Source organism: Bufo gargarizans, chromosome 1, assembly GCF_014858855.1.
Source record: "Bufo gargarizans isolate SCDJY-AF-19 chromosome 1, ASM1485885v1, whole genome shotgun sequence".
In the NCBI taxonomy this organism is placed as follows: Eukaryota; Metazoa; Chordata; class Amphibia; order Anura; family Bufonidae; genus Bufo; species Bufo gargarizans.
Window position 1 is genome coordinate 507,834,439 of NC_058080.1, and position 13,838 is coordinate 507,848,276.

General features: G+C 43.9%; 1 protein-coding gene across 1 annotated transcript in view; it reads right to left on the reverse strand.

Moving 5' to 3' along the window:
• The window catches only part of SEC14L2 (SEC14 like lipid binding 2), a 50,886-nt gene that overhangs the window by 20,978 nt on the left and 16,070 nt on the right, over positions 1–13,838 (reverse strand). Inside the window, exons 2-4 of the mRNA XM_044288515.1 lie at positions 13,538–13,619; positions 10,385–10,428; positions 3,075–3,137 (exon numbers count right to left, since the gene is read on the reverse strand). Coding sequence (XP_044144450.1) covers positions 3,075–3,137; positions 10,385–10,428; positions 13,538–13,619 — 189 coding nt within the window. The remainder of the gene's footprint in view (positions 1–3,074; positions 3,138–10,384; positions 10,429–13,537; positions 13,620–13,838) is intronic.

The window sequence follows — 13,838 nt, forward strand, 5'->3', positions numbered from 1 at the left end:
ATCTGCAGACTGGAGATGACTCATTCATTTCTATGGGCTATTTCTCACTGTACTTGGCTTATGTAATTCTCTAAACCCTTTTGTGTAAATATTCTCTAAGGCTGAGCCATGCAAGTGTTTACAAGAAGCATGAGAACGTCTTTAAGAATGTAAAGAAAGTCTCCTGAACAAATAGATGCTGTAAGACGTAATTTGCAGTGTATTTTGTAGTGTTTTTGAAAGTTTTTAAAAATGGGGGGGAAAAAACACCATACCTACAGCATGATAAAACATGGCAATGACCTCAAAAACACTCCAAACCCCAAAATGTTGTGTATGTAGACCACAATATTTTACTATAGACTTCAACATCTGGCTGTTGGGGCTGCTGTGTAAATTTCTGCTTTTCATGAGACTGGAGAGTAAAGACGTGTTTGGTTGGAAGTATCATAAATTAAGGGGTGGCTTTTGCACTGTACTATAGATCATGTGCTCCCACGTTTTTGTACATGAGGGGATTTAATTACCCATATTTGTTTGCTGGCACACAGAAACAAGGTGTCAGTAGGGGTTACCACTAATCGGACACCTTTCTATATCCTGAACAGGTTTTGCGAGTGGATCAGTGGAAGGGATTTTGCAGCCGGATAAACCGGTCAGCTTAAAATAAACATCCTCCTACTTTATTCAGCGCTCGCTTCTAGTTCATACATTACACTAGAATGAATTTTAAACATTTAACAGATACTTTTCAGAAAAAGCTTTCATGTGTGTGCACATGTGCAATAATGTGTGGCCATGATAGCACTTGTAGTCTGCCTTTTTCACAAGTTTTCCCCTGCAGGCCACGTCTCTGTTTCTTAGGTGTCCCTGAACTAGTGGGTGGAGAGTAGATGCTATGATGTCTCCCATACACTGCACACACGGAGAAGAAGAGATCCTTTTCACCTAATACTATTTCTTATACAGAGAAGCAGCAGCATGCAAGAAACTATAGAGGACTGATCCAGTAGCTGGAAGAAAAACTGTTTTTGCTGCAGCAGCATGTCTGTGTGTGTCTCTCTGCTTCTGTCTCACTCAGCTCCTCATCCCTCCCTTCCCCACTTCATACACGTCTATAGCAGTGATGGCTACAGACCTAGTGCCCAAACTGCAACCCAAAACACACTAATTTATCGCAAAGTGCCAACACGGCAAGTTAACCTGAATCCTACAGTACCAATATAGTGTATCTTCCATGTACTTTATCATTTAGCTATAATATCCTGCCTACATTCAGTGCGCTGCCTGTGCTGTTCATAGTGCGTCCTGCACTGATGGATGGCAGGAAAAGTCTAAGGCATATTGGTACACCATAGACTTTTTCCAGCATGCGGGTGCCCACAGAGAGGGCTCTGAGTGCCACCTCTAACACCTGTGCCATAGGTTCGCCACCACTGTTCTATAGGGTGCATGTAATATGATCCTCAAACTGATGATCCATCTCATCTTTTAATATGGATTTAGCAATGAATTCACTGTAAGTGAACAGGGGTCCAGGATCAAAGCTGGACAAGTGGAGAAGAAAGCATTTTTCTCTGATATTATGTACTGGAAAAAGTTTTTAGATTCACTTGTACTACTTTTTTATGTAAAGGTATAGTTTCCATATAAAATATATAAAAAATGATCAATATGTTGTAGGCTGTGTAGTGAAAGATTAAAGACCTGTCAGCTCTCCTGACATATGTGTTTTAGCAACTACTTGCATCCACCTTGTAATACGAATTCTGGAGCATCTATTCCTGATTTTATTATTCCTTCTAGAAGTTATGAATGACTTAGTAACCGTTTACAGTGAAGGTCTGGATGAGTGCTAACAGTTGGGGTTTTGTCCCTGCACAGTCTGACACTATCCAATCACTACTGCCAGAGTCATACTGTGCAGGGACACCCCTTTGGACACTTGTTACAAACTGCTAGCAATTCATTAATAACTTCTATCAGGAATACAAATGGCACATCATAGAGTCATAAGAATGGTACTCAAGTAGTTACTAAAACAGACATGTCATGAGAAGTGACAGGTCCTCCTCAAATAATGTTCTGGTTCTTCTGGCTGGCAGGAAGCTCCCTTTCTCCACAGATGTCTATGGAAGGTAGACATCTAATGCCCTTCTAGAATAGAAGTTTTATCATCCAGGCACAAATTGTCTACAGCAGTCATAATATGTAGAACATGTGCAACATTCTTGGAATGTGACTTGGTAAGAATGTGCAAATATTCTCAATGTAATTTTAGCTGTAGGCCAGGTTGTGGTGCATCGCAAATACTAATCACACTGAGTACAACTGTTAGCAAAAAAACACTTAGGGGGAGATTTATCAAACTGTGTAAATAAAAACTGCCATAGTTGCCCATAGTTGTCCAAAGAAGCTCTCAAGATTGATTGGTTGTTATGGGCAACTAAGCCAGTTTCCCTGACCACCAGTTTTGGTCAATCAACCCCTTAAAATGGCCAAACATATTAGATGAATGTTGTCCAAACTCCGATTACATTTGGACTGGAGGACCATTTAATGTGTTTGGGGGTGTCCTGACTCTCCAAACAGCAGATCTTAGGGAAAAAGGGTCGGGCATAATGGATTTCAACATGACTGATACTTTTGTTTTCAGCAGAGATAAGCTAGCCATATGGACAAACGCTTGTTCAGCGCAAATCTATCGCCCCCGACACCCCATACACATTCACACCGGGCACGAATGAGCATGCATGTGTCCTGAACGGGGAGAAAGCAACTGCCAGACACCTCAACAAAAGGATTGGGCAGATGAATTGCAGCTGCTCTATCCTTTTGATCTCTGGGACACAAACTGAGAGGATAGACTTGGGAGTCCCTGGAAAAATTAGATGGTCATTCACTCTTACCTAAATTGTCAGCTAATATTTATCTAACGTGTATGGCCACCTTATTCCCCTCTCTCTGCGGAGAACATATCCAAACTCAACCCACCCGAGCCTAAATGTGCATGGGGGGGTTTCAGTAGGAACAGATGTCAACAGCTGTAAAAGTCTTAATGTTTCAACCTCAGCTCTGCAGAATGATATACTCACTTCTGGAGGCTGCCACTTCTCCAGCACGTTGTCAGAATCCATGTGCTTCCGAAACTCCACATGCTGTAGAAAAAGAAAAGAATTACCCAACTTCCTAGTGTGAACTGTAGTGAGATAAAGTATAACTGAAGTGGCGGCTTTAGGACTCTTTGCGTGTTACAAACGGTTAACATCCGGACTGAATCCTGACCCATTCATTTCAAGCACTGTTTATTACTGATCATTTCTGCCTTAAGGAAAATTTGCAACATGTTCTATTTAGGTATGAGCGAATCGATTTGGGATGAACCAAGTGGTACCTTGGAACCGAACCCGAGTTCGGTAAAAGGTTTTTTACAGTAGAAATTGATTTCTGAAGTTATTTCACAAAGTCTTGCGAGACTTCGCAAAGTAATAACTTTGGCTCATTGGAGCCAATACATTCTAATACTGTACAGAGCGCTCGCTCCGTACAGTATTCAAATGAAGTTTTATGCGAATCGACTTTGGGTGGTTCATCCCAAGTCGATTCGCTCATCCCTAGTTCTAGTCTGTGTGTTTTACATGCAGCCCTGGCTCCATGGAAATGACTGGGGCTGACGTGAAAAACTGAAGGCATTCAGATGCAATGCGTTTTTCACTGATGCTAGGAGAGGTTAAGTGTTGTTCTTCAGTTTTTTTGGCACACATCAAAAACTCACTGAAACATTGAACGTAATTGCAGACAAAAGTGATCGAACTTGCTTTCAAAACCATCAGTTTTCCCCTGAACAGATCCTAACGCAATCTGGATTTTTTAGTGACCTAATATTAATATTCATTATTCAATATTAAAAAATAATAGGTATCAGAAGCTAGAGCAGCAATGAGCACCCAATGACCATGCGTCTCTTAAAGGGGTTATCCCATGACTAATGTAAAAAAGGAAAACCAGACATCATATAGTACATGACAACCTCTTTCTAACAAAGCCAGAACCAGCCCTGTACCTCACATGGATTCAGAGATCTCCCTATTCATTGCTCTGCTAGATTTATATCAGGCTGGCAGCTAAAGGGGAGTGTCTTTTCTGCTGCAGCTCAGGGGGCGTGTCCATGCTCTACCTATCACAGGAAAAACAAAAGGGTGGTCCCTAGAGGGAGATAGTGTATGAGCACTCTCCCAAGGTATACTGCTCTGTAACAAAGAATGTATAGAACGAGTGAGGGGCAGTAACGTTTTAAAATTTAAGAGTTTATTTGAACTGTTTTAAGAATAAGCCCCTACCAAACAAACAGTGTGGGATCCACATTAGTGAATCACCGTTGTACGAATCCGCTGGTAATATTGCAGTACCGCGGGGCCGAACAAAAAAGCAGCACCATATGCAGTCTTTTGGTGGGGTACCGCAGACTAATAAAGATGCCAGAGGCAAATAAAAGGGTGGATCTTACCGGTGGTGCCAGTTGGGACCTTATAGTCCAAAATCCTGGAGGATGAGGGGCTTCTCGGGTCCGAAAAACACGTCCTCTTTTTGATTTCACCTGGTGCCAGGGGCTGCAGGGAGAACCTATCCCTGTTTTTGCCCTACTTGGCCTGTGTATCCCTAGGTGCCTCCTAACACGGGGTCCTTTCCCCGCAAGGGGTGGCCTCGTCCGGAACCTAACCCTAATAAGTGAACCCTAATTGGCCCTATAGGGACAGCGTAAATTGGCCCCAAGGGTGATGATGGCTAGTAGGGTGGAAAGAGATCTAAATTCTGATAGATTTATTCTGCGTCCCTACGCGTTTCATCTAATAGAGAATAAATCAGAACTACAAAAAAATGCCTCCACTTCATAGAGATAGAATGAAGACCCCCCGACTCATCAGGGGACAGGGGTCATGGGTGGAGGATTAGGTCTATACCCTTATCCTATTGTGATAAATAATGGGAAAGGGTCAGCCAAAAAGAATTGCGCAGACCTGACTAGACCAGTGTGGTCCCAAATCAGTCCGGATACCTGTGGTGTAATAGCAAAACAAAATCCATTCAGATATTGAACCCACCAGAAGCAGATGTATTTATAGCATGAAAACAGGGAGGTGTACTTACTATTAAGGTCATGGAAACCGTGTGGCTGGTGCCATGAGAAGCGGGAGTGTGGTCTGACGCCCGCATGTGATGTCAGCGTCTGTCTGCGCTGATAAATGCGCCAGTACGTTTAAATGGAAGAGGGGTATGTGGTGCGCCTGCGCGAGGAGTGCGGCCGTCGTCATGTGACTAAGGCATATGTCAGCTGACGTCGCGGTCCGCCTCCTAGCCAGCGCATGCGCACATATGCGATGTGCTTGGTGTGCAGCTCAGATGCTGCGACTGCTGTGACCTAATGGTAGGCGTCACCATCAGGGAGGTCCTACCAGTCCCGGCGCGGCGTCGGCTGTATAATGAGGTGGGAGGAGTGTCCATAAGGTACGATCGGCTCCTACTACTGCACCTATAAATATTGGTAGTGATAATACAAGTCACTAGCAACATGGGACCTAATAAAGGGGGAACATTAAATAACAGGCATACCCACTAGGACCCAGACAAGGTCCAGTGGCCACCTGAGGCCTAAAGACAGTTGGGACAGAATGACCGGCACCTTGGAAGGTGTCGTCATCAGAAGGATATAATCAACCGAGATATAATGATCATATTTAAGATGAATGAGCATACACACACTCTATATAGAGTGATATGCTAATACTGGTAGCACTGTTGAGTGCTTGATGCGTGGTCAGTGCATTTGAAGAGCCGTTAGACATATGTAATTCTGATGATGCAATGAGGGAACCCCTGCTATTTAGCAGATAGTGGCGTACACATATTTGTATGTGTAGGAGACTGGGGATGGTTACAAGAAGCACCCAAATTGTAGCTGGTCATTCAATCCATTGGGGTTGGTGGTATTCAACTTGAATATCCACCAACACTCCCTTTGGAGAATCTTCTTGTCCCAGTCTCCTCCACGTGGTGGCTTTCTGATTGCTTCCAACCCTACAAACGTGACCCCTGACGACCTTCCATCGTGCACGGATTGAATGTGTCTAGCTATTGGGGTATCCCTATTGTTGCGTATGTCACCCAGGTGCTCACCTATGCGTACCCGCAGTTCCCTACGGATTTTGCCGACATATCTAATGCCGCATTCGCAGGTAAGTAGGTAAACAACTCCTGCGGTGCGGCAGTTGATAAAATCTCGTATGGTGAGCGGGATCCGTAGGACCAACCGCAACCGTTTTTGCCTGGGTGACATACCTGCAAAAAGCTGCACCGCCCACATTTGAAACAGCCATTCAAAGTCCATAAGGGCACTGTGCCCCTTAAGGGCAGGCCAATAGTATCAGGGGTAGGCAGTTTACCACAGAATTGTGGGGTATATGTTGACCGCATACTGGGTCCATTCGTACAATCGCTCCCATCTTATGTGAGAGACACAGGAGACCTCCTTTCCAAATTGGAAAATATTAACTTAGAATCGACTTGGCTTCTGGCATCAATCGATGTCGAGGCACTCTATTCTTCTATTCCGCATGAGAAAGCGCAGCCGCAGCACATTTTCTAAAGGCAAGAGGTCTCCAGTTCGCTGCACACAACGAGCTGGTCCTGCAGCTTTTAGATTTTGTCCTGACAACCAACTGTTTTGTTTTTGATGGCCGGATATATCACCAGCTCAGGGGCACCGCGATGGGCAGTTCCTGCGCACCGTCCTACGCAAATTTGCTCCTGGGCTGGTGGGAGGAGACCATGGTATTTGGTGATATACCCAACTGGTATACCGAGCACATCATCCTCTGGGCCCGCTACATAGATGATATATTCATCTTGTGGAGCGGGCCAGAGGACGAATTCAAGAGACTGGTGAATGAACTCAATATCAACACCATAAATCTTAGATTTACATCAGAGATTGTACACAATCATTTACCGTTCTTAGACATTTGCATCTCAAGAGATACTCAAGGGAACCTACAGACCACCATCTTCCGTAAGGAGACATCCACTAATTCACTCCTTAGGTGGGACAGCTGCCATCCCGTCCCACTAAAACGTGGTATTCCAGTGGGCCAATACCTCAGATTGAGACGTAATTGCTCGGAACCACGCGAATTTACCAAACAGGCACACGAGCTAAGAGAGCGCTTCCGAGCACGGGGGTACCCGGACAACACACTTAGAAAGGCCTATCAAAGGGCACGACAGGAGCCACGGACCACACTTCTACATCCCACTGGGGGCCCCAAAATGGATCCACAACAACAACAAAAAGTTACGGATCATTGGAACATTTGACTCTGCGGCTAGACAGGTTAAAGAGATCTTAGCACGCAATTGGGACACCCTCCTGATGGATCCGGACCTGAAGGATGTTGTGAGTCCTTATCCATCAGTAACCTTCAGGAGAGGAACCAATTTAAGGGATCAATTTGTGCACAGCCACTATAACCCCCCTAAAAAGAAGACGTGGCTGGACAAACCTTTGAATGGCTGTTTCAAATGTGGGCGGTGCAGCTTTTGCAGGTATGTCACCCAGGCAAAAACGGTTGCGGTTGGTCCTACGGATCCCGCTCACCATATACGAGATTTTATCAACTGCCGCACCGCAGGAGTTGTTTACCTACTTACCTGCGAATGCGGCATTAGATATGTCGGCAAAACCCGTAGGGAACTGCGGGTACGCATAGGTGAGCACCTGGGTGACATACGCAACAATAGGGATACCCCAATAGCTAGACACATTCAATCCGTGCACGATGGAAGGTCGTCAGGGGTCACGTTTGTAGGGTTGGAAGCAATCAGAAAGCCACCACGTGGAGGAGACTGGGACAAGAAGATTCTCCAAAGGGAGTGTTGGTGGATATTCAAGTTGAATACCACCAACCCCAATGGATTGAATGACCAGCTACAATTTGGGTGCTTCTTGTAACCATCCCCAGTCTCCTACACATACAAATATGTGTACGCCACTATCTGCTAAATAGCAGGGGTTCCCTCATTGCATCATCAGAATTACATATGTCTAACGGCTCTTCAAATGCACTGACCACGCATCAAGCACTCAACAGTGCTACCAGTATTAGCATATCACTCTATATAGAGTGTGTGTATGCTCATTCATCTTAAATATGATCATTATATCTCGGTTGATTATATCCTTCTGATGACGACACCTTCCAAGGTGCCGGTCATTCTGTCCCAACTGTCTTTAGGCCTCAGGTGGCCACTGGACCTTGTCTGGGTCCTAGTGGGTATGCCTGTTATTTAATGTTCCCCCTTTATTAGGTCCCATGTTGCTAGTGACTTGTATTATCACTACCAATATTTATAGGTGCAGTAGTAGGAGCCGATCGTACCATATGGACACTCCTCCCACCTCATTATACAGCCGACGCCGCGCCGGGACTGGTAGGACCTCCCTGATGGTGACGCCTACCATTAGGTCACAGCAGTCGCGGCATCTGAGCTGCACACCAAGCACATCGCATATGTGCGCATGCGCTGGCTAGGAGGCGGACCGCGACGTCAGCTGACATATGCCTTAGTCACATGACGACGGCCGCACTCCTCGCGCAGGCGCACCACATACCCCTCTTCCATTTAAACGTACTGGCGCATTTATCAGCGCAGACAGACGCTGACATCACATGCGGGCGTCAGACCACACTCCCGCTTCTCATGGCACCAGCCACACGGTTTCCATGACCTTAATAGTAAGTACACCTCCCTGTTTTCATGCTATAAATACATCTGCTTCTGGTGGGTTCAATATCTGAATGGATTTTGTTTTGCTATTACACCACAGGTATCCGGACTGATTTGGGACCACACTGGTCTAGTCAGGTCTGCGCAATTCTTTTTGGCTGACCCTTTCCCATTATTTATCACAATAGGATAAGGGTATAGACCTAATCCTCCACCCATGACCCCTGTCCCCTGATGAGTCGGGGGGTCTTCATTCTATCTCTATGAAGTGGAGGCATTTTTTTGTAGTTCTGATTTATTCTCTATTAGATGAAACGCGTAGGGACGCAGAATAAATCTATCAGAATTTAGATCTCTTTCCACCCTACTAGCCATCATCACCCTTGGGGCCAATTTACGCTGTCCCTATAGGGCCAATTAGGGTTCACTTATTAGGGTTAGGTTCCGGACGAGGCCACCCCTTGCGGGGAAAGGACCCCGTGTTAGGAGGCACCTAGGGATACACAGGCCAAGTAGGGCAAAAACAGGGATAGGTTCTCCCTGCAGCCCCTGGCACCAGGTGAAATCAAAAAGAGGACGTGTTTTTCGGACCCGAGAAGCCCCTCATCCTCCAGGATTTTGGACTATAAGGTCCCAACTGGCACCACCGGTAAGATCCACCCTTTTATTTGCCTCTGGCATCTTTATTAGTCTGCGGTACCCCACCAAAAGACTGCATATGGTGCTGCTTTTTTGTTCGGCCCCGCGGTACTGCAATATTACCAGCGGATTCGTACAACGGTGATTCACTAATGTGGATCCCACACTGTTTGTTTGGTAGGGGCTTATTCTTAAAACAGTTCAAATAAACTCTTAAATTTTAAAACGTTACTGCCCCTCACTCGTTCTACCTATCACAGCTCAGGAGGCAGTTGGAGGATGAGACTGAGCATGTGCGGCCTTCTTAGTGAGCAGGACAAGGAAATAAGAAAAAAACTAACTACAGGTGGCGCTAAGCAGATCTATTTTATTGAATAGCTCACTGGCTATGCAAAATATTTAATTACATGTAATATATATATATAAAGTAATATATATATAATATATAAAGTATTCAGATCCAGGTGCTGGTTTTAAAACTGTCGAATATTTTTAGTGGGACAACCCCTTTAAAGTACAAAGTGCAGAAATTCTAATAAAGTGTAGCTGCTGACTCTGGGGTAAACAAATTCAGTATGGGACCAGGCAGAGGGACTATAAGGGTGCCTTCACATGATGCAGATTTTGTTGCAGAATGTTCAGTGATTGAAAATCAATTCCATTTATTTTAATGGTGCAGCAAGCACATGGTTTCATTCATGGTGTGTGAAGGCGTCCTAAGGTGCTACGTAAGCCCCTGCTCTGTGAGCCTTGCTATTCTGGAAAAAAGAAGGGAAACACTTCTACTTCTTTTAGGATCAATTTAGTGCAATAGTTCCAATTTGTCAGTGTATCCTTTGATTGCCTGTTATTATATGTGCACACACAGAAACTCCGGGAAGGTGAAAAGTGCTCTCTAATGTTTGTGAGCAAACTGCGGAGTATTAATACAGGGGTTAAAGTTCACACATGTTATCATTTTTTCCTGCAGGTATAAAGTCCTCACCTTTCGAAGCATACTTTCTGATTTCTGCAGGTTAAAGCATCGGGCTGGGAGATGGGGCAGAGAGGAGAAGAGATTAGACAGAGATTAAAGGGATATTACATTACAGACACATAATCCATAATCCTGCTATGACAAGAGTGCCATGCAGTAACAAGAATAATAATTGTAAAATAACCAGTACAGCAGCATGCAAAAAGTATACAGTGACTCTGTAACCTGTGGCACTAACCCCTGCCTCCAGCCTGCCTAGTCCACAGGGGTGACTGTAAAATCAAAGGCAATCCTTGCCATAAATATCTCCATTTACTGTACAGCTGTGTTCACATGTGCCATGTTTAAAGCATTTTTTGTCACAATTCTTTAAAGACTGACAGTAAAATGTTTACTATTATAAAAAAAATATTAAAGGGAACCAGTCACGTTGAACATGGAGCATGTTATAGAGCAGGAGGAGCTGAGCAGATTGATGTATAGTTTTATGTGGAAAGATTCAGTAAAACTTGTAATTTATTCATGTAAATTCTTGCTCTTTCTGGGCTGTGAAGTCCAGGAGGCGGTCCTATCCGTGATTGACAGCTTGCCCTCTATGACTGTGTATACAGAGATAGCTGTCAATCACTGATAGGACCGACTCCTGGACTTCACAGCCCAGAATGAGCAGAGGTTTACATGAATAAAATACTAGTTTTACTGAATCTTTTCCCATAAAACTATACATCAATCTGCTCAGCTCCTCCTGTCCTATAACCTGCTGCAGGCCGATTACTTCGCATTTTCATGGTAACAGGTCTTCTTTAAAACCGTGAATGAATCAGTATGTGTCACATTTTGAACATTTACTTTCTCAGTAGAAGTTTGTAATGAAAACTTGTGGAAATTCAGGCTGGAAATGATCTCTGCTAGCAAAATTCAGAATCAATGTTCCTCTACCATTCTGCAGGGGAACTATTGAACACTCATTCAGGGATCTGCAGTGCGCTGTCATACTTGCATTGATTTTGCCAACCTTGTGTACCCTTGTCAGCGGTGCCAGCTGAAAAGTGCTGGGAACGGAGACAGTTTTCCCTGTTTTTCCAGCAGTCATAGGTGCACAAGCAAGCTGTTCTTCATTGCTGTAAACTGTCTACCTTTTACTACATCTGGTTCTGGAAGAACACATCATTTATTGTGTCCCTGTGGACATATGGTTGACTTGGATTTTTAGAAATATGTACTTGTCATGTCAGTGGCTGCAAAGCATTTAGCCTACATAGTAAGTCATGTATGTTGATTCCAGGCCTTGGAGGAGAGTCTGCCGGAGAAAATCACTCAGCTTTTTTCTGGGAGATAGCTTGTTGCATATTTGTTTCCCAGGGAGCATTGTCAATAAGTCTTCATACCATGGAGCACTTCAAGTACATCTCCATACGGTGCTGGTCTCTTTGTGCATACCCTGTACCCTGCACTCAGCCAGCCAGAATGCTTCTCTTCCCCTTGGAGATACCTCCTTGCATACTTTTTTCCCCCACTGAGCACTCCCAATAAGTCTTCAAACCATGGAGCGCTGGTCCATGTCTCCATACATAGCTGGTCTCTTTAAGGAGAGCCAGCACCCCACCTAAGCTGTGTTGTGGGATCACAATCAGCCAGCCAGAATCCTACTCCATACTGATGAGGTGCAAGCACCCCAAAACAGCTGTCTATGGATGGGTATCTGGCTTGATTATTTTCACTTGTCATGTTCCAAGGCTTTTTAAAAACTTTGATTTAGGGCTCATGCACACAAACGTATTTTCTTTCCCTGTCTGTTCCTTTTTTTTTGCGGACCATATACGGAACCATTCATTTCGATGGGTCTGCAAAAAATAAATAGAAGGTACTCCGTGTGCATTTCGTTTCCGTATTTCCGTTCTGCAAAAAAAGAAAACATGTCCTATTATTGTCCGCATTATGGACAAGGATAGGACTGTTCTATTAGGGGCCAGCTGTTCCCTTCTGCAAAATACAGAATGCACACGGACATCATCCGTATTTTTTGTGGATCCGTTTTTTGAGGGACCGCAAAATACATACGGTCGTGTACATGAGGCCACTTCCAGAAGCTAGCACTAGCGAGCTGGTTCTCTTTCACTGGAAGATACCTCTTTGCATATTTTTCCTCATAGGGCATTGCTAAAACGTCTCCATGTATATCTGGTCTCATTAAGGAGAGCCAGTGCCCTGCTTAAAAAAAGTTTGTAAGTCTTGGTTATTTTACTCTTTTATGTGGTTTGCAGATCTTGAGTAAAAATCATATAGGTGCATATAGTGTTACCATGTAGGTTATTCATAATCTGAGGTAATACGTATGGGCAGGGTAATGACTACCTCTAATGAGTTGGGACATGACAAGGTAAAATAGCCAAGCCAAATATCCATCCTTAGACAGCAGGCATTAAACTCAGCCAGCCAGAATGCTACTCCATATTGACAAGCGACAAGCAGTTTACGGATGGATATTTGGCTTGGCTATTCTATAGGCTTAGTAAATCTGGCCCATGTCTTACTGCCATGTGCACACAGTATTGACTGTAAGAAACCATTTCCAGTTGCCTTCACAAAGTGATTGAGAAATAGTTGCTATGATTATCACATTGCTTGTAACACACAGTGGTCTATGTAGCATAGTATAAAACAGCAATTCATTTATAATGATGTGGGGTAATAAACCCAAAACAAAATGAATTCTTATCTTATGGAGCAAGGTTTCAAGGCTGCTAATAAAGTGTGATGATAACAATTGAACTTCAATTCCATAGAAACCTCATGTACTGGTAAAACCTTTTACCTTTCATCCCCGTTATCAATAGCTGTTGTTCTGAAGGTTTGATATCATTGGTCATGGTGTTTGACTCGGCAAATCTTACTGTAATGTTGCCAGAAATGTCATCACAACCACTATGATCCACATTGAAAGTGGAAGGTGCAGTGCTGATAGTGAAGCTTCAGCTATTATGTTCCAAGAAGAATCAGCTCAGGAGGACTGACTAGTTCAACTCTATTCCATCTTCATACTAAATTGGCAAGGGGTAAATAATGAAAGATTTCTGGCCTTGAGTGGTAATAAAAAGGACAGTATTTTAAACCCTGGTGTCTTATCACATTACTGGTATTCCCGTTTTATATTCCTCTTACCTCGAAGCCACCTCAGCAGAAAGTGGTCATCCTGGCTGAATGAAGGGAGCTGGGGCAAAAGGTCTTTTACATTCTCACGAAACTGTGGACAAGGAAAAATGGGTGTAAAATACTTGTTACCCTAAAGATCTGAACATATCCAATCACACAACATTGATGAAATATCGTCAAACACAATAATAATCCTGGTTGTAGACATTAGATAATCAGTGGGATCTGCTGACAATTTTTCAGATTGGTTCAATGGTCCCCATTGGACTGGCTGGATTTTTATTTGTGTGGCCTTTTGTTCCTCATACAT